Genomic DNA, 21,689 nt, shown 5'->3' on the forward strand with positions numbered 1-21,689 from the left:
AAAATCTGACCGTCACAGTCGAGCTGACCAACGTCCCGCCCAAGTGATAAGGCGGTAAAAGATAACATGGCCCACTCTACATTCGGCATTCTCGACACCCGTCGAGTTAGAAGGAGCAATGTCTAAAGGACGACCAAGGCACACTTGGAGCGAGAGAGCATCGGACCAAGTAAATGGCAAAGGTTCCTTAACTATATATAGTAAGGGAAAACCCTCGATAGTAGGTGAGCTCCTTCCCATTCTCTCCCCTAAGTTCTCCTCTTGTAATCTTCATAAGAATGAAGTAATCTACCGAAAAACATGTAATACTACCTCTCCCATCGATTAATGGGAGTCACAATGAAGTTCAATAAGATCGACTATATCTATTTTATCTTATATATTATCTATTCTATTAGCTCATTGATCTGGAAGTTATTATGTTTGACTAAGATTTACCCCTTCATTTTCTTTGATTAATTTATTCAAAAAGGTTCCGATATCTCTTGAGTCAAATAGGGTCTGGGGAGGATAGTATGTATGCAGACTCTCTTACCATGTGCAGGTAAAGAGAATATTTCCAAGAGATTCTCAACTTAGGCAAGCACAGTTGTTGATTCTGAGTTATGAGAATAAGAAAAATCATGGTATGAGAATTTTCTTTTTAGTGGGCTTTTATGCGGCGCGGGTCCCCATTAGTCGGGGTCCATAAGCATATATTAGATACCGAATAGAAAACCTAATAACAACAACAAAAATCTAGTGAAATTCCACAAGTGGAGTCAGGGGGACGACAGTATATATGAAAATTTTACCCTCACCTTGTAAAGGTAAAAAGCTTGTTTCCTGTAGTCCCTTGGTTCAGGAGAAACATAATCACAATATTATTTAAAAGAAATATAACAATAAAAAAATATGAAAAAAAAAAAAGCAATACAATATGCTAGAGCAACAATAAGATAATAAGATAAATGAAGCAAAGAAATAAACCAAATAGAAAACCTAAAAGAAATGTGACAATAAATGTGCACTTTAAATATAGTTCAGTACTGTGCTCATACATAATGCGGTAAATGTGTGTCACATACTTGTTTGCAGCTGATCCTGTTCTTTTCATGCTTCCACATTTTCTCTTAACATTACCAATTTTGATAAAAATTGTGCACATAAACAAAAGAATACCATATATTAAAAACTTTACATTTTAATAGAACAATATGGTAAAAAGGAGCTTCCCTTCTCATATACTGTGGTCAAGTCCCTGCCCTGCCTTATTCTTTGTATTACAAATACAAATATTAGCTCACTGCTCACCTGGGCCACTAGGGTAAAAACTAGGCAAGTATGCCAAAAATAATATCCACTAAATAAAAATTTAACCGACTACAAGCTACACCAATCCTTTTTTTTCCCTAATTGGAAAAAATAGGGGGAAAAAATGGTGACATTTTCTCAACTGCACCAAAACTTCCATTCCAACTACCTACACTGAACAAGTAAATGACCTATTAAATTCCCTCTTGCCAATTCCAACAAACAAAAATAGGCTATCAAAATTACTGCATCCTGATCCAAGAGGAGTGTCCAGGAACACCTCTGTGTACGACAAACACCATATAATAGCCTGGAGGTGCAATATTACGCGATGGAGGTGCACACACCGTAATCTTTTGTGCAAACAACGACAGCCGTTGAACTCCCACAACGTCCAATATTAATAACCGTTGATTCATCGCGAATGAGTGTGTGGTAAATGAGGGTGGAATCATGCTTACCATGAGCTCCTTTGCAGGCTGGTAAAAACCAAGTGTAAATGTGATGGAGAATTTCTGACCGTATGATACGGGTCCTTCAACGGTCAAGATTGATGGTCGGAGATGTGAGTGTTCTGGGGCCAAATATGGTGGCCTAAATGCTTCTAAGCTTAACTCTGTGGGGTACTGTACGCCTGTAAAGTTGTACCTTATGTGTGGATTACTTCCACCCACTACTATTCTGCCATCTGGCAATAATGTAGCTGCTGAGTGGTACATTCTTGGAATGTTACTTGGTTTGAGTACAGTAAATCTCTTACTGAGGTCGAGTTCATTTGGCTTGTAAAGAACGGGGTTCAACACCGGGTCAATTGCACTTTCCCACCCGGCTGTCCCTTTTGAAGCTCCATTTAGTATAATTACATCTCCTGTAGGCAACAACAACATATCGGGCATGACCCGACCCATTGGCATATCCTCCATGACCCATACAGGATCCGGATCCGTAATCCTCATACGTCCACATGTACGTGAAGCAGGCAAAAAAACACCCTTCTCAGCTTGTGAAAACGCGCCACCGTTAGCACCGCCACATACCATCACCTCCACCACCGGCGACGAAGCACTGGCGACTAATTTCATCGGTAGCATTACCGATGAACCAGTCGCCGGATAAGTCCTTTTTTCGCCGGGAATTGGTGGAAACTCTCTAATAATTTTATTATTCACGTAATCTAAGACTATGGACCGTTGATTAGCGAAAATGTAAATATTTCCATCAGGTAAAAGGTACAAAAATGGATAAAGATTGTTCTCCTCTTTAGGGTCAGTTGTTTCCTTCAAAAAAGGAAGATAAAAAATCCCATTATTTTGTGAGTTTTGTGGGAAAAACTCATAGCTAAAAGCTCTTCTACCTCCAACAATTATTACACGTCCATCTGGAAGTATATGATCTGAAGAGTACCATCTTTTAACGGTGAGATTCTGTGGAAGTTCCGTCCAATCACAATGTTCATCGTTATTACATGGTGAAAACAACCGTATTTTACGTTCACCCGCATGGTATCCGCCGGTTTGGATAAGGGTGCCGTTAGGGTTAACGGCACCAGAGGAACACCAAACGTCGGTGGTAACCATGAGAGGACGATAAGTGTTGGTGGCAACATCGTACAAGATAGAATGAGCTGTGCAATCTACTCTGATGGCTTCGTCATTATACCTGTTGAAAATATAATTAAAAATATATTTCTCTAACAACTTAGTATTATTTCCTCAATATTTTGTTGAAATTAAAAAAAAAATGAGTATTTAACGTTAATAGTTAATGTACTGAAATGTGTTTGAACTTAAATTTTACTTAGGAGTGAAGTTTTGCGATAAAAAAAATACTATTATTTCACTTGAAATAACTTTCGAATTAGTTTTTTCAACTTAAAGTTCTCCATTTCAAGTTGAAATTGATATACTGACCAACATTTAAACAAATATTGATTTGCGAAAAAATATATGATTATTTGTGAATTACTCTATGTATATCCAAACGCCCAGATATGAGATGAAATAATCACACAATTCAACGTACCTGCATTGGCCTTGGGGAAGGGAAAGGTTAGAAGCACCGAAATCTGTACGGTCGAAGATGACAACCTTGTTATTATGGAGAAGTTGCATGTGCATGGCAGAGACACCAATGGATTTTTGTAAAAGAATCCATTTACCATTTCTATGATCTGAGTTTTTTTGATCCAATGGTCCTGCTTGACCTGAGAATTTGAAGTCAAAGGACGTGGAAAATGATGATTGAATAATACTATTAGGCAGTGATGGACTCTGTCGGTGGCCACCATTTTGTTTAGGGGATGAAGATGAAGATGAAGATGAAAATGAGACAGGGAAAGTTGAGAAAAGAAGGAAGAGAGCAAAAAGGAAATAAAAAGATAGATTCTTGAATTCCATTGATAAGTTTTCTTATGTTTTCTTGATTGAGATGATCAAAAAAATGGGAAATGGATAAGTAACAAAGGAAATATTAGTAGTTTGATGGGCAAAGAGTTCTTAAATGAATGAAATAAATTAGTGTGAAAGTAAAATATTGGCGTAAAAAAGTAGAAAGAGAAGAATATAGATAGGGGAGAGTAAGGGGAATGCATGCACGGATTGGGTGAAATTAGTCAGTTGCTAAATATATGGATAGGCGGAGAGGAAGTTCTTGTATTGGTCCATAATCATTTGACTTCCACCAACAATTATTACTCCTATTTATTTATAATTAATATTTATTTAAAGAAAAAGCATTTTGGTCCCTTTCTTTCTTTAGATTGTTTCGGTTTCCTCAAATAGAAACCCTAATTTACTTTTATTAACTTCTTTAAAGTAGAAGTTTGCATAGGACCGGCCGGGAGGAAGAGAAAATAATAGTATGGTGCAAATTGATTAATATTGAACTTTTAGGTTGTAAAAAGTAGAGCTTATGTTAGTAATTAGTTACATTCGATTCTCTAGTTGGTAGCTTTAATTTAATTATTGCCAATTTCATGTGGTATTCTTAGTTGAATATAATATTATTTGATTTGGAAGAAACAAGGAGTTAGAGAACTTATATTGCTATGTTTGTTGATTTACGATCATCGAGTATATTTCACTTTCCCTATTAAACTAAGGAGGTGAGAATTAAGATAACACTCAAGAAATTCTTGGAGTAGTCGGATCAGTAGATTTTGGATATCATATGGTTCAACTAAAAAAAAAGATCTTTCTTTTTTATATACCGATTTCAAAGATATCCCGTTGTACTGGGCAATCCGATTTACATAACATCTCACATCTAAGTGAGGTTCGGAAAAGAATCATACCCAGAAAATATAATATAGATAACATATCATAACACAAGCGTCAGTGTCACTAATTCGACAGCTCGAACCTATAACCTACTAAACACACGAAGATAACTTTATTGTTACTCCAAATCTGCCCTTTTTGAATCTATTGAATACTGCCAACATAAATTTGCTGCTACAATTGCCCCATTTCTCTTGGTTCCCTATTGCAGTCTGTATCAACTTCATTTTCTTCTTCTTTTTTCGTCTTAATTTGCACCATAAATCATTATTATGAAAACCAACCATATATGGATCTTTGTTCACATGCTCACACAATTAACAACGATAGCTTAACCACATGTCTAAAGCTTGCTTTTAGGTGATTTTCCACAAGAGTCATGAAACGTTGCCAACAATAAATTAACTGTGCTTATCCTTTGATGACATAACTTATGTATATAACCTTTCCTTCTTTAATTCACCGACTGTTGTCGTTAGTTAAACACTTTTAAGTAGCTTTAAAAAGTCCAGAAGGGCACTATTAATATTCAAAGTCAACTAGTAATAATTAATTGGTATATGGTAAGGGTCCACTAACAACTTTAATATTTTGCTGGGCAACATGGGTTATTATACGGCTCGAATTAAATGCAAGTTTATAGCAGCCAGCGAAAACCATTCTGATTTGTGATCTGAAGAATGCATTTTACATATGCGGTTATGTTCATTGGTGTTGCTTTAAATTTAAATTATATACAACAATAGTATAAATGTTTTTCACACTATCAATAATTCAATATAAATTTCTACTATACGATTCAATTTACCGAGGATATGACTCTTGATAAGGGGTATGGTAGGAGATCCCGAATTAGGATAAAAAGTTAGTGGATAGTCATGAGTTTTCCTTGTCTATACCAGTAGTATTAGGGTTAGTCTGGTACTTTCTTACTTTTAGATCATTGTATTACTATTTGTTGTTGCTTTTGCTTCAATTTTCTTGCTATCTTGTTATTATTACTGTCCAATGCTACTGCTTCTTTTTTCATCTTTCCTTTATCGGAAATAACTTCTCTATCGTCTCAAGCCAGGGGTAAGGTCTTCATATACACTATCTTCCCATCATCGGGTTTACATTGGGTTTTGTTGTTATTGATTTCATCTACTACGGACAGCTACACATAATTTTTGAGTGATCTAATGGTGTAAAATATTTTTACATTATCGGTATATAAAAGTTAAACCTTTTCTTTTTAATACTAACACTCTTTTTATGGGTGTCCTATTTCAACATGGTCACAGAAAATGTTAGTCCTGTCTAGTATTTGCGAAAAATAGGCTTAAGCTGTTATCTTTAACATGGTCTGTCGATTAGGCAGAAATACCGCAGCTCGATCTTGTTGCATAAATTTGTTTACCCTAAAATCGGATAACAATTGAATTTATACGTGGTTTTAAGGGTACGTGATATAACTTAATACAAATTAAGAGAATGGATTAATATTGAGATCGATAAAAGAATAAATACAAACCACACGAATCGAATTGTCTTGGCCCTCGAGCTCGACCACTCTTGAACCAAATATGTTCCAACTGAAGTATGAATAGAGTAATAGGGTAACAAGATAATAAAAGCTAGAAAGATGACAGTATATAGCTTTATGTTGCGTAAAAATGATGTCTTTTACAAATGATCAGACCCCCTTTATATAGTAGGGGATGTAAGCATAAACTTTATTCATACCAGGATCTTGAACATGATAATCTTACATATAATCGTCATAGAAAAAATACCTGAAGCGGAATCCATTATCGTGAAGCGGAAGCGTTAATTGAAACTGATTTCTCGCCCCTTGCCTTAGCTTTACGTTACCGCCGACTTTAGTGATGGAAGAGAGAAAATAGAATACGGTAACCCTAATGGGTGGGGAGAGGACCAATTTATAGAGGTTCTCACTTAATATGGTACGTCCATCAAGTAACCAATCGGACGGATGAGATTTGATAATTAATTAAATATTAATTATGGGCCTTAACCTATTGGGCCACATACACGGAGGAAAAATAAATTACATTCTCCCACTTGGCCCAATAATCACATAATATTAATATTTAATATAGGAACATTAGTTGCACATAAATAAATCTCTTCTATAATGTCCATCATAAATACCATAATACGATAAACTACTAAATATGAGTTATGGCGGTTATATATAATATGTCTACATACTCTCTTCCACATACTATAACATTAGCAATTCATCGTACCATGTCCATAAGCTATAAAATATTATGGTCCACAATAATGTCTCATTGAGACTTATTCTGTAATATCTCAAAAGAATAATGTGTACACCATTATGAGAAACAGGAAATCACTAATGTATATCAGAAACATATAAATGAGCTCAGAGTGTCAAAACATCGTAAATACATCAGTCATAAATACAGCCAAGACCCATTCTATGTACATGTTCTTTAAATATCTTCGGCTGTAAACCTTTCGTTAACGGATTTGCAATCATGAGATCAGTTCTAATATGCTCAAGTGACATTCTTTGTTTCTGAACTTCCTCCTTGACGGTAAAGTACTTTAATTCCATATGTTTGGCACCTTTGGAGTACTTATCGTTCTTGGAGAAGAATACTGCTGCAGAATTATCACAGTAAATTTTCAGCGGCTTGGTAATGGTGTCGACAACCCCAAGTCCTAAAATAAAGTTTTGCAGCCATAATGCATGAATTGTGGCTTCAAAGCATGCCGCAAATTCTGCTTCCATCGTGGATGTAGCAATAACAGACTGTTTGACACTCTTCCACGATATTGCTCCTTCAGCTAATTGGAACAAATAACCAAACGTGGATTTTCTAGTGTCAATACATCCAGCGAAATCTAAATTCGTGTATCCAACAACTTCCAAATGCTTGGACCTCCTATACATGAACATGTAATCCTTCGTTCCTTTCAGGTACCTCAAAACTTTATTTGCAGCTTTCCAGTGATCAATTATTGGGTTACTCTGATATCTTCCTAGCATTCCGATCGCAAAACTAGTATCCGATCTTGTGCAAGTCTGAGCATACATCAGACTACCAACAATTGAAGAGTAAGGAATTGATTCCATTTCCTTTCATTCTACATCATTCTTAGGGCATTGCATGTGATGTTCTAAACATCAATACCACACAAGAGGGGGGTGATTTGTGTGGTACCCAATTTTTTGATCTAGAAGAACCTGGTTCTTCGAGGTGTTGTAACTACTACTGTTTGCAGAATAAAAAGTACATAAAATAAAGAACACAGAGATTTTTACGTGGAAAACACCTGGCTCAAAAGGTGAAAAAAACACGACCTACTACTCAGTAGGATTTTCCTCAATACTTCACTAAATCACTAAGCCAAAACAGCATTTACAAAAACTCTTTGTAAACCTAAGGATTACCTCTAATCCCGTTGTAGCAACCAGCCTCTAACTATTGCGACAACTTCAAGTTAACTCTAACTTGAATGCTCAAATACCTATTACAATTGCTTCTAGATAAAGCTGAAAGGTACAATATGAAAACACCTACTACAATTAAACTAGAAATAAAGAAAGACACATAAGACTCTTTATGGAGCTGGTTCTTCAATCTGATTCATGTAGCTTCAGGTTTGCACACTTGAATCACACACGAACTGCTTGTAAAAAACCTTGTTATTTTGCTCTCAATTCACGTTTAACTTCTGCGTTTTTGTGCAACACTTGTAATGTGAGAACATCCTGCAATTTATAGAGTTAGTATATGAAGAAATAACTAGAGTTCTGATGCAACTCTTCCTTGGTGGAAGAGTTCTAGTTGATTTCAACTTCTAACTCCTTCCCTATCTTGGATAGTGTTCTCTTTGACTAAGGAGTCATTCTCCTTATCAATTATGCAACCTTTTCGATCAGGAGATATTAAATACACCAAGTTAAGCTTATCTCCTTCACGTGCAACCCACATGCTCGAATCTACCCATTTTTGTGCACCTGAGGGATGGACCTGGTTCATCATGAGTTCCTTTGTCAGTCTTCAAAACTAACCTTTACTTGGGCCAATAAATTCCCCCTTTTGATGATGACAAACTCAGTGCTTTTCATAAGCTTAGGCTCTGTTTCAACTCAGCTCAACATCAACACAATGTTAGAAACATTTTTTCCTTTTTATCACTTATCATCAAGGACCAGGTGCATTAGGTTATAAACATCACTGTTCAAAGTGTAAACATCACTTGTTTAAAGCACAACTTTTTTCCCCTTTTGGCATCATCGAAAAGTTGCATAAAAAATGTGAGATAACCAGATTTTAAAGCTTACTCATGGCCACTGAAGCTACTTCAAATGCAATCATGGATTAATCATCATAGATCAAGCTAATAATTTTAACCATCAAAGAAATATAAACAAACAGTTAGAGCAAAAACAGTGAATTTCATTGATGATTGATAAGATTCTACCACAAAGCATAAGAAGAAATAAAAATACTGAAAACATGAGCAAAAGAAACAAAAAGTCCCGATTTGGGTTACTGGTTTATCTACATTAGGCTAGGAGGTTTAAGGTTGGGAAGAACTAGGTGCTTGGTTTTTGACTTGGAGGAGTTTCAGCATACCTTGAAGAATGCCATCATTCTTCTCTTTTTCTCTTGCCAGCTCAGTTCTGAGAGCATCTCTCTTAGTCTCCACCTCAACCAACCTCTTCTTCGGCCTTTCAATCTCAGCATCCTTAGCCCCATTTTCTTGCACCAAGGCTCTGGACTTGCTATTCACTGGTATCTTTTTGGATGAACTAGATTTTTTAGGAGTGACATTAACTTCATGATCGTAAGCAAGCAGAGTATTAACCCAAAAATGATCTATGTTTGTACTGACCTCCCACTTTTTCATAGGTACATTGAAATGTGCAAGCACAGTTGTGAGAATGAAGTCATAGGGAATAATATGAGTTTTGGTGTCATCGATAACTCTATCAAGAAGCTGGATTGTAGCTTTTAGTCACTTTCTTCAGCAGGTCTGTGAGGGTTTCATCTATATATGAACCAGGTTCATTTCCCTAAACAACCATTGCACCTGCATTTTTGGTTAAACTCACAGGAGTGGGTGAAGAATCAACCACTCTTGTCCCATTTCCCCTCACAGTACTCCTAGCACCCTTGCTCTCCTTTTTTTTCATTTTTACCACCAACTTCTCCAGATTCTGTAGTCTCAACACCTGCTATAGATCCTACAAATCTATTTTCCAAATTTGCAGCAACTTTAGAAATTGTCTCAGGAGAAACTTTAGAATCAGAAGATACTTGTTCAGTTTCGGAAGAGCCACTTTCTTCCCCCTGAGTAGCAGATTTAAAAGAATCTAGGTAGTTTGATACGGTCAGGAGTCTTGAACGTAACCAGTTCACTTGTAACGGATAAGTTCAAAAGAACTTTGATATTTGGTAGGACTCTACTCATGATCCAAATATAGTTATTTTAAATTATACAGAGTGTAGAAAACATACTGTGTTATCTTGATGAACCAGGTTCTTCACTGATAATTCTCTTGTGTAAGTCTAAATTTGCCAAAATAGAGAAAATATCATTAGAGATTAATGAGTCATTTTAACACATGGCACAAGAGTATACTATGGAAAGTATGAGACGGAGCAAGATTTAATATAATTATACACAATTTACAGACTTTCTAACCAAATATATTTTTTCAGTTTTTTTTGTTTAACCTTAAACTGGTCTTTTTAGGTGATCTTAATCATCCCTAATTCCAACCTGTTCCTCTCAAGGTGATCTCTACTTAAGGCTTTTGTGAAGATGTCAGCAATTTGCTTGTCAGTAGCACAAAACTCCACAGTGATCAAGCCTTTCTCATAGTTGTCCCTCAAAAATGGTGTCTAACATCTATGTGTTTAGTTCTCTTATGATGAATCAGATTCTTAGTCATACTAATAGCACTAGTGTTATCACAGAAAATAAGGATGCAACCAACTTCAATACCAAAATCCATCAACTGTTTCTTGATCCACAACAATTGAGCACAATCATGAAGCAGCAGCACCATACTCAGCTTCATCAGTAGATAAGGCCACTGAATTTTGCTTTTTAGTATCCCATGACACAAGACATGAACCAAGGAAGTCTACCATACCTGAGGTGCTCTTCCTATCCACAAGAAAACCTGCATAGTCAGCGTCAACATATCCCACTAGGTTAAAGTTACTACCTTTTGGATACCAAAGGCAAAGATCAGTAGTGCCTTTCAAGTATCTCAATATTCTCTTGACAACAGCCAAGTGGGATTCCTTTGAATTTGCTTGAAATCGAGCACAAAGCCCTACACTGAAAACAATGTCAGGTCTGTTAGCAGTAAGATACAAAAGAGAACCAATCATTCCCCTATACAACTTCTGATCAACAGATGAACGAGGTTCATCTATATCCAATTTTGTGGATGTTACAATAGGAGTGTCAATTTCTTTGGATGTTCCTTCCTAGTTTTGTTACTGAGGAATAGGTTTATGGACAGGTTCCCTCGAAGTTTGAGGATCAGTTCCTCTCTAGTCAGTTCCCCCTGTCATGTTGCCCTGGGTAGAAGGACCTATTCTATCACTTGTTCCTTCCTACGATGCATCTTCAGGTTGGACTGTGGTTTCACCATTTGAATTTCTTATCAGCCCAATCTCTTCATTATCTTGTTCCTGCCTCTTAGAAAGAATGTTAATTTTTTTTAAAATAACATATACATTTTTCTACACATATAGTTCTTTTATTGTATATCTTATAAGCTTTACTATGTGAAGAATATCCCAGAATACTCCCTCATCACTTCTGGGATCATACTTACCTAGGGAGTCTTTGCCATTGTTGTGTACAAAGCACTTGCATCTAAATGCCCTAAGATGGGATATATTTAGCTTTCTCCCTTTAAGTGACTCATGGGAATCTTCTTAACAAGAGGTCTAGTCATGCAACTATTTATGACGTAGAATGCAAAAATTCAGCAAACTTAGCATTTTCAAATTCAGTTCCATGGTCAGACCTAATTGATGCAAGTTGGTTACCTAGTTATTTCTGAGTTTTTCTAACAAAAGAAGTAAATATGTCAAATGCTTCATCTTTAGATGTTAGAAACAATGTCTAAGAAAATCTAGAGTAATCATCAACAAGCACCATCACATATCTTTTACCACATCTGCTTAATGTTCTCATTGGACTATAGAGATCCATATGGACCAGTTCCATCGTTCTGGTGGTGCTTACCACTTTCTTGCATTTAAAAGAGCATCTTACCTGCTTCCCCCTTGCACAAGCCTCACAAACTTTGTCTTCCTTGAACTTGATGTTAGGCAGCCCTATCACCAGGTCCTTGGAGACTAATTTGTTGAGTTGACTCAGACTTGTATGTCCAAGTCTCTTGTGCCAAAGAAGGGGATCATTATCCAACATACTTAAGCAAGTGAGTTCATTTTCTGAAAGTGTGGACAAATCTACAATGTATATATTGTTTACTCTTTTTTACCTGCAAAACAATCTTGTCAGTGGTAAGATCAATAGCAAAACATTTGGTAGAGGTGAATGCTACCAAGTTACTTCTATCACATAATTGTGATACACTAATTAGACTGTACTTTAGGCAATCTATCAAGTAGACATTCTCAATAGAGTGAGAATCAGTCTTACCTACCTTTCCAACCCCAATGATCTCACCTATCTTCCCATTTCCAAAGGAGACATTACCTCATTTGAGGTCCTCAAGTGAAAGGAACTGGTTCTTGCTTCCTATTAAATGCTTTGAGCAGCCACTATCCATGTACCATATTTGGCTGCTCCCCTTCACTAGGACCTGCAAAAGGAAATCAAAGGTTAGTCTTAGGAACCCAAACTAGTTTGGGTCCCTTTTTATAGGCAAAAGGGTGAATCAGATTCTTTTTAGCCCAACCTGGCAGCCTATTTTTCCCTTGAACAAATTCTTTATTCTTTTGACTAGCCTTTTTTTTTGCAATACATTCACTTTTATAGTGATCAGTTTTACCACAGTGTGTGCAAATTTTGTTCTCAGGAAGTGTGAGGTACTTGCTTTTGGGATCCCACTTAGGTGTTTGAGTCTCATAACCAAGTCCTCTTTTGTTGCTACTGTGATGTTCTTGTAGCCAGGAGAGTGCATCTGAAGCCTTGTTCCATTTGCAAGTTCTGTCTAGTTCATGTTTTACCTTCCCTAGATTTTCTTTTAATACTCTTATCTACTCATCTTTCATGTACAGCTCATCCTTCATTTTTCCTAAGTTTTCTTCTAGGGTGAGATGTGTATGATCAGCTTTCTTCTTTCCTGTTCCTAGTTTCAGTTTTAAGTTCCCAGACCTAAGTTCTAGGACACTAGTGTCAAGTTCAAGAACCTGGTTCTTGAACTCAGTATTTTCACTTTCACTCTCATTAGCCCTAGACTCCAGGTTTTTGCACTTGGCTTTTAGGATCATACATTCCCTAGACAGCTCTTCCTTTTCATTGTTAATTATCTCAAACTCATTAATAAAATCCCACAATAGTTCATACAACCTTTCTTTAGACAGGAATTTAATCTTGTCTTTGAGATGAAGAATACTTACCTCTTGTTCATCATCTGACTCTCCTATGGCCATAAGAGCTTGTTCATCTCCAACTTCATCTTCTGATTCCTCATCTGATGTATCTCCCCAGGTAGCAACCATAGCCTTTGTTGATCCTTTGTTCCCTTTTGGTTGAACATGTCCCTTCTTCCTGCTTCTTCGTTCAGATCTTTCCTTCTTCCATTCAATTTCCCATTGAGGGCAGTTTTTGATATGGTGATCAGTCTTCCCACACTTGTAACACCCCTCATTGGTTTGTTTTTCAGGAACCCTTTGTTTGTTGTAGCTTCCACTTCTGGAAGGACCCTTTCCTATCATTAGGTACTTCTTGAATTTCTTTGTGATCATGGTGATTTTATCCTCCTCTAGATCAGCACCTTCAGTGATTTTGAATCTCAGGCTCCTTTCCTTCTTGGGTGCATCCATCTTCATAGCTTGCCTTCTAAGTTCATAGGCAGTGAGATTTACAATTAGCTCATCCAACTTAAGAGTGGCAATGTTCTTTGATTCCTGAATGGCAGTGATTTTGCTTTCCCAAGTGACTGGCAGAACCATTGTCAAAATTTTCTCAACTTTGTCCTCTTCAAGAATAACCCTTCCAAGAGACTTAAGTTCATTTGCCAGTGTGGTGAACCTTGTATATATCTCCTGGATGGTTTCCCCTTCCTCCATGGTGAAATTCTTATATTGAGAATATAGCAGTGTTCCTCTAGACCTCTTCACTTTAGGTGTTCCTTCATGAGCCACTTGCAAAGTATCCCAGATTTTCTTAGCAGTGGTACAGCTTTGAATTCTACTATACTCGTCTGGACCAAGTCCACACACAAGCCATTTATTTGCTTTAGCATTCTTTTCCCATTTCCTCAAGTCCTCGGCATTACAGTCAGCTCTTGTTTTTGGCACATCTACTCCTTCAGCATTCTTCTTCATGGTAGCTAGGGGACTATCAGTGATAATATCTCACAGCTGATAGTCTTCTCTGATGATGTGATATCTCATCCGATTTTTCCACCAAGAGTAGTAGTGGCCATTAAAGAGTGGAGGCCTATCAGTGGATTGCCCTTACCAGTTTCCAGGTGATGCACTCATCTTGATCTGTTCCTAAAGTGTTAGCCTCTTCAAGGATAACCCGCTCTGATACCAATTGATGTTCAAACGTCAATACCATACAAGAGGGGGGTGATTTGTGTGGTATCCAATTTTTCGATCTAGAAGAACCTGGTTCTTCTAGGTGTTCTAACTACTAGTGTTTGCGGAATAAAAAGTACATAAAATAAAGAACACAAAGATTTTTACGTGGAAAATACCTGGATCAAAAGGTGAAAAAACCACGACATACTACTCAGTAGGATTTTTCCTAACACTTCACTAAATCACTGAGCCAAAACAGCATTTACAAAAACTCTTTGTAAACCTAGGGATTACCTTTAATCTCGTTGTAGCAACCAGCCTCTAACTGTTGCGACAACTTCAAGTTAACTCTAACTTGAATGCTCAAATACCTATTACAATTGCTTCTAGATAAAGCTGAAAGGTACAATATGAAAACACCTACTACAATTGAACTAGAAATAAAGAAAGACACATAAGACTCTTTATGGAGCTGGTTCTTCAATCTGGTTCATGTAGCTTCAGGTTTGCACACTTGAATCACATACGAACTGCTTGCAAAAAACCTTGCTATTTTGCTCTCAATTCACGTTTAACTTCTGCGTTTTTGTGCAACACTTGTAATGTGAGAACATCCTGCAATTTATAGAGTTAGTATATAAAGAAATAACTAGAGTTCTGATGCAACTCTTCCTTGGTGGAAGAGTTCTAGTTGATTTCAACTTCTAACTCATTCTCTATCTTGGATAGTATTTTCTTTGACTAAGGAGTCCTTCTCCTTATCAATTATGCAACCTTTTCGATCAGGAGATATTAAATACACCAAGTTAAGCTTATCTCCTTCACGTGCAACCCACATGCTCGAATCTGCCCGTTTTTGTGCACCTGAGGGATAGACCTAGTTCATCCTGAGTTCCTTTGTCAGTCTTCAAAACTAACCTTTACTTGGGCCAATAGCATGAGACTAAATTTGTCTCCTTTTTGAATTGGAACAATTCCTACTGAACAATTGTTCATATTAAATCTCTCTAGAATTCTTTCGATATAACCTTTCTGAGATAATCCCAATAATCCTTGTGATCTATCACAGAATATTTCTATTCCTATCACATAGGATGCCTCATCCATATCTTTCATTTCAAAATTCTTAGAGAGGAAATCTTTAGTCTCACGCAATATGCTTAAATCATTAGCAGCAAGTAGAATATCATCAACATATAAGACTAAAAATATAAACTTACTCCCACTGATCTTTTGGTATATACATCGATCAACGGTATTTTCCACAAATCCAAAAGATGTTATGGTATCATTAAACTTTATATACCATTGTCGTGAGGCTTGTTTAAGTCCATATATTGACTTCTCCAGTTTACACACCATTTGACCTTTTCCTTTAGTTTCCAAACCCTCTGGTTGGTCCATAGAAACTTCCTCCTTGAGGTCTCCATTAAGAAAGGCAGTTTTCACATCCATTTGGTGTAACTCTAAATCATAATGAGCTACCAAAGCCATAATAATTCTTAACGAGTCTTTCTTAGAGACCGGCGAAAAGTTCTCTTTATAATCAATGCCTCCTTTCTGAGTATAACCTTTGGCAACAAGTCTAGCTTTGTATCTCTCAATATTTCCATTTGAATCGTGTTTGGTCTTAAAGACTCATCTACACCTGATTCTTTTAGAACTTTCTAGCAATTCAACAAGATCCTAGAATTTATTGTATTCCATGGATTTTAAATCTTCCTTCATGGCATCAATCCATTTGTCAGACTCATTACTTTTTATGTCTTATGAAAATAAGATTGGATCCTTATTAATACCAATGTCAAAATCTGACTCTTGCAAATAAACCACGTAATCATCCGAAATAGTCGATTTTCTAACTCTTTGAGATTTTCTTAATGGCATTTCTTGTGGTTCATTTGTGTGAGTTAATTTCTTCATGAGGTGTTTCATCCAAATGTTGCTCGGTGTTGTCAAAGTGTTCTTCAACAACTGGAACAATATTTGGTATTTGTGTGGAAGTAGGCACATTTTTGGGTAATAGAATATTAACCTTCACCTATTTAATTTTCACACTTTGCTTTTCAACACTCTCACTAACTTCACCATTCTCAATGAATCTGCATTACCGGTTTCAACAATTCTCGAACTATGGTTTGGACAGTAAAACACATACCCTTTAGATTTCTCTGGGTAACCAATAAAGTAACCACTTACCGTTCGAGAATCTAATTTCTTTTCTTGTGGATTATAAACTCTAGCTTCCGCTGGGCAACCCCAAATATGCAGGTGCCTTAAACTAGGTTTCCTTCATGTCCACAGTTCAAAAGTGGTTTTTGGAACTGCCTTACTAGGAACCGTGTTTAATAAATATACAACGGTTTTAAGAGCATACATCCACAATGATTTGGGTAATGAGGAGTTACTTATCATGCTCCTAACCATATCCATAAGTGTTTGATTACGCCTTTCTGCAACACCATTTTATTGAGGTGTTCCTGGCATAGTATATTGTGCACATATGCCACGTTCCTCGAGGAACTTTACAAATGGAGCTGGACATTGTCCTGACTCATTATATTTTTCATAATATTCACCACCTTTATCTGACCTAATAATTTTTACCTTTTTATCTAATTGCCTTTCAACCTCATTAACAAACACCTTGAGAGCATCTCTGCTTGAGATATTTCTTTCAGCAAATGGATGTATCCATAACGTGAAAAATCATCGATAAAAGTGATAAAATATTTCTCTCCACCAAAAAATGGAACATCAAAGGGTCCACAAATATCGGTGTGTATAATTTCAAGAAGCTGGGTGCTTCTTGTGGTACCTTTCTTACTATGCTTGGTTTGCTTTCCTTTAATGCAATCCAAACATATAGTAAGATCAGTAAAATTTAGATTCGGAAGAATCTCATTCTTTACTAATATTTCTAACCTTTCTTTGGATATATAACCCAAACGTCTATGCCACAAGTAAGCAGAACTTTCATATAGTGAACGACGTTTAATTCCAACATTATGTTGAACAGTAAGAAGGGATTCAGAAAAACCAATATCGAGTTTCAATTTATATAAACCATCACTAAGAAAACCATAACCATAAAAAATAGCATTCTTATATAAATTAAAACATCCATTTCCAAACTTTAAATCAAATCCAGAAACATCAAGTCTTGAAAGAGAAATCAAATTCCTAGAAACTGAAGGTACATAAAGAGTCTGTAATAGATCAAGGTGACGTCCAGTCTCCATGATCAAACGATAAATCCTTATGCCTTTAATTGGAGCCTTCATACGATTTCCCATGAACAAGAAATCCTTATTTGGATCTGTAGTTTGGATCGTAAGGAATCCCTATAACATAGTAGATACATGAGCAGTTGCACCAGAATCAAGCCACCAAGTATTATTAGAAACTTCTACTAAATTTGATTCGAAACATACAAAAGCACTAGTTGTACCTTTCTTTTCGAACCAAGCTTAACGTTTCAGGAAATCTTTCTGATAGTGTCCTTCCTTGTTACAGAAATGACACGTATCTGCCTTATGTTCCTTGTTAGCATCCTGTTGAGCTTTAGCAAGTGCTTTCTTCTTCTTGAACTTGTTGGCCTTCATTTTAAGTCCTTTACCAGCTCTTTGACCCATGAGGTTAATTGAATGACTCGCTTATTTCTTAAGTCTTGACTCCTCCTAAGTAAGCATACTGGACAATTCACTAACATTTTACTTATCCTTAATAGTGTTATAGTTAATTTTAAAAGGTCCATACTCAGGAGGTAACAAGTTCAAAATAAACTAAACCAAGAAGGAGTCATCCACTTTCATCCCCAAGGTCTGAAGTCTTGTTGCAATGTTAGTCATCTCGATGATATGGTTTTGCATACTACGCGACCCATCAAACTTCATGGTCGTGAGTTTAGCCATTAGTGTACCAGCGAGAGACTTATCTGCAGAACAAAAATGTTCTTCCACAAACTTCAGGTATTCCCTGGCACTTTCTGTTTGTGGAATAGTACTTTTAATGTTGTTGGCAATATTCATTCGCATAAACATAAGGCTTAGCCTATTAGAGCGTTCTCATGCTTTATGGAAAGACTTCTCATCCGCACTGCTCGAATCAGTAATGGCAACGGGCTTATCATTCAGCAGAGCCAAGTCAAGATCTATCACACCTAAGTGGAACTGGACTTGTTCACGCCATTCAGAGAAGTTCAATCCGTTGAACACAGTAATAGACGAAGCAAGCGAATGAAAAGGAATAACTGCAAAATAGATAATACATGCTCACAAATCAATATGGATTTGAAACAGTTAAAGCATATCGTAATTCTCCTTTGGGTAAATACTACGATGCACTATCATAATTTAAATGCCACTTCGTCTTTAATAGGTAATTATATATTTTTAACCAAATATATATGCCATCTTTGGACAGACAATATATATTTAACTACGAATATTAATTTACCTCATCATATTCACTATTCATAGAATAATTGATTCACCTTTGGGTAAATCCTTAAGTTCTAGCAATAGTTAAAAATAATTTATCCACTAATTTTAAATTATAGGCGTTTCATTAATTTTATGGATAAACTATAATTTTATGTATGCATATTTCTTAAACATACTAGTTTGGTCACTTTGGCGACTAACAACTATATAAACATAAATGCACACATAAAATAAATATCAGAATATTTTATGCATGTGAATATTTTAAACAATCTAGTTTGATCACTTTGGTGACTAACAAACTATATAAACATTGGTACATGCATAAAAATTAAATATTATGTATGTATATATTTTAAACATTCTATATAACTTTAAAAAAACATACATTAGTCATTACACAGTATAAGAATCAAATAATAGTTAATGCATCATGTGAGATCTCCGTGAAGCTTAGCATTCAAGAAAATCTTTTAGGAGTAAAACTTTATTTCCTTAATGTCCCTAAGATACCAGTAACTTTACTTTTATAATCTAGAAAGTAACAATAATTTTTGTAGTCAAAATCTTAACAAAATATAAATAGTAATGTATTACAAACAATCTAGGCCGAAACTGATATGGCTAATAACTAAGGGGTAATACGACCATCATGTAAACAAAAAATAAGTCACCACCACACAAAACTTAAATTCCAGTACTCATATTTTCTTTGAAATTGATGAACTAAGAATCAAGTAGATTAATATATCTCAGTATTCAAAGAACTCTGATTTTAACTTCATGATGGGCTAACGGGTGTTGAACGAATGCAAACCATTGGTCAAAGATTTTCTAATCTCGTTGGCTTAGAGATTGAATTCTCAATTGTACTGATTTAAACACCATGAGAAAATAAATATGTTCTTACAGTTTCGCTGAAAACTATTCTTAACTAAAGCCACGGTGATTTCAGTTGTACTAGTAAACGAAGATTACCAGTTCAAATATCCATTCTCTGTAAGCATAAACTTTAATTCATACCAGGATCTTGAACATGATTATCTTACATATAATCGTCATAGAAAACATACCTGAAGCGGAATCCATTATCGTGAAGCGGAAGCATTAATTGAAATTGGTTTCTCGCCCCTTGTCCTAGCTTTACGTTATCGCCGACTTTAGTGATGGAAGAGAGAAAATAGAATACGGTAACCCTAATGGGTGGGGAGAGGGCCAATTTATAGAGGTTCTCACTTAATCTGGTACGTCCATCAAGTAACCAATCGGACGGATGAGATTTGATAATTAATTAAATATTAATTATGGGTCTTAACCTATTGGGCCACATATACATAGGAAAAATAACTTACAGAGGATTCCTACTCTTGATACAGCTCTCTATGAGGTAAAAAAATCCCACGAGCTAATTAACCGGCCCATCCTTGATATGTGTCGAGAGTCCCGCTGTGATCTGCACTCGATCGCCGATATTTCATCCTACTGTTATTCGGCATGGCAAATTTCCCTCGATCTCGTCTTTCCGAGGTCGAACTTAACGATATAACCTCGCACCTTGGTTCAGTATAATTCGAGGTCGAACCTTAACCTATCATATTCCAATCTCGATTAATCACATAAGGGGCGAGCCCGGTTTTGACCGTATACAAAATTTTAGATGAAAACTGTCCAACAATTATTGTGATCTTGCACGATTATTTATTGAGATACAAATTAAAGTTTGTTGTATTATTTATTTATTAAAAAAGATGAGTTGAAAAAAATGTTAATATTTTAATGCATTTTTACTTTTTAATAACAATGGACCATTACAGACAATTATTCATGGGCACTGAGAAAAAGAGTTTGAGAAAATATACTTCATATCTATCTTCAGAAAATATTACTGCTACTGCTTGTTTCTGTTTTAAGTGACCTAATTTAAATTTGGTGAAAATTCCACAATTTTTTAGAGGATTGATTGTTGTTTTTCTTTCGAAATGTTGAAGAAAATAGTAAACAGCTATTAAACTGGGATCAGAGTAGTATATGGCGGATTAACCGATTAATTTTTGTAACAACCCATTAAATTAAATACTCTAAGTGGTCATTTGGTTCACAGATTAGTTATATACATGAAATTATAGTAATTGTTGATGAACAATAAATAGGGTTTGATCAATAGGGGTTTTCTTTAATAGTTTGCTTTGTATAGGTTTTGATTAGTTGAAATGGTGGATTAATTGGTTGGAATAGTGGATTGATTGTTCGGAATGGTGGATTAATTGTTTAGTTGTTGTATTTTTGAAGTGGTAGGTGATGTAGCTTTAAAATATTTCCAATTTTCCGACCACAATAGTCGCAAATTACTTCAATATTTACCAGATCTAGGAATAGTGACCGCTATAGTGGAAAATAAATAAATAATATTAAATTAGTTTTGCGACCGCAATAGTGGAAAACATATATAAATAAATAATAATACTAAATTAAATTTGCGACTACAATTGTGGGAAACTTAGATAAAATTAAAATACTTTGTAATATTTACGACTACTTTAGTGAGAAAGTTTAAATAAAATTATAATTATTTATAACATTTGCGACCGAAGTAGTGGGGAATATATATATATATAATTGAAATTTAATGTAAATGTTTGTGATCGCGTCAGTCGAACGGTTGACTACATTTATTAGTCTTTTTTTTATTTTGACTTTCCGACTGCGGTAGTCGCAAATATTTCATACCAGCTATTTTGCGACCGCATTATTTCAGTCTGAATGTAGTCGGAAATCAGCATTTTCTGACCACATTCCGACTGTTTCAGCGGTCGGAAAATACTATTATACAGTAATTGTTATATTTGGAGAGCATTTTTTTATCTTTAGCTACTCTTATCTTGAGAATAGATATTGTTTAGACTTGTCTTCTTATTCTACATTATATTTACCAATATTAGTAA

The 21,689-nt window shown here is 35.7% G+C and overlaps 3 protein-coding genes across 3 annotated transcripts; all 3 read right to left on the minus strand.

The window, feature by feature from the left end:
- Positions 1 to 1,137: 1,137 nt before the first annotated feature.
- On the minus strand, positions 1,138 to 3,772 carry LOC104228416 (aldehyde oxidase GLOX-like). The gene is made up of 2 exons (XM_009780880.2): positions 3,316 to 3,772; positions 1,138 to 2,952 (listed from the first exon to the last, which is right to left on the minus strand). Exons 1-2 carry the CDS (start codon positions 3,687 to 3,689, stop codon positions 1,536 to 1,538), a joined length of 1,791 nt encoding a protein of 596 aa, XP_009779182.1. The 5' UTR covers positions 3,690 to 3,772; the 3' UTR covers positions 1,138 to 1,535.
- Positions 3,773 to 6,990: 3,218 nt separating this feature from the next.
- On the minus strand, positions 6,991 to 7,680 carry LOC138880048 (secreted RxLR effector protein 161-like). Its single transcript, XM_070159699.1, has one exon. It carries the CDS (start codon positions 7,678 to 7,680, stop codon positions 6,991 to 6,993), a length of 690 nt encoding a protein of 229 aa, XP_070015800.1.
- A 595-nt stretch (positions 7,681 to 8,275) lies between these two features.
- LOC138880049 (uncharacterized) lies at positions 8,276 to 14,101 on the minus strand. Its single transcript, XM_070159700.1, has 5 exons — positions 13,172 to 14,101; positions 10,792 to 11,059; positions 9,757 to 9,930; positions 9,191 to 9,391; positions 8,276 to 8,319 (listed from the first exon to the last, which is right to left on the minus strand). Exons 1-5 carry the CDS (start codon positions 14,099 to 14,101, stop codon positions 8,276 to 8,278), a joined length of 1,617 nt encoding a protein of 538 aa, XP_070015801.1.
- Positions 14,102 to 21,689: the final 7,588 nt, after the last annotated feature.

Source organism: Nicotiana sylvestris, chromosome 10 (genome assembly GCF_000393655.2).
Source record: "Nicotiana sylvestris chromosome 10, ASM39365v2, whole genome shotgun sequence".
In the NCBI taxonomy this organism is placed as follows: domain Eukaryota; kingdom Viridiplantae; phylum Streptophyta; class Magnoliopsida; order Solanales; family Solanaceae; genus Nicotiana; species Nicotiana sylvestris.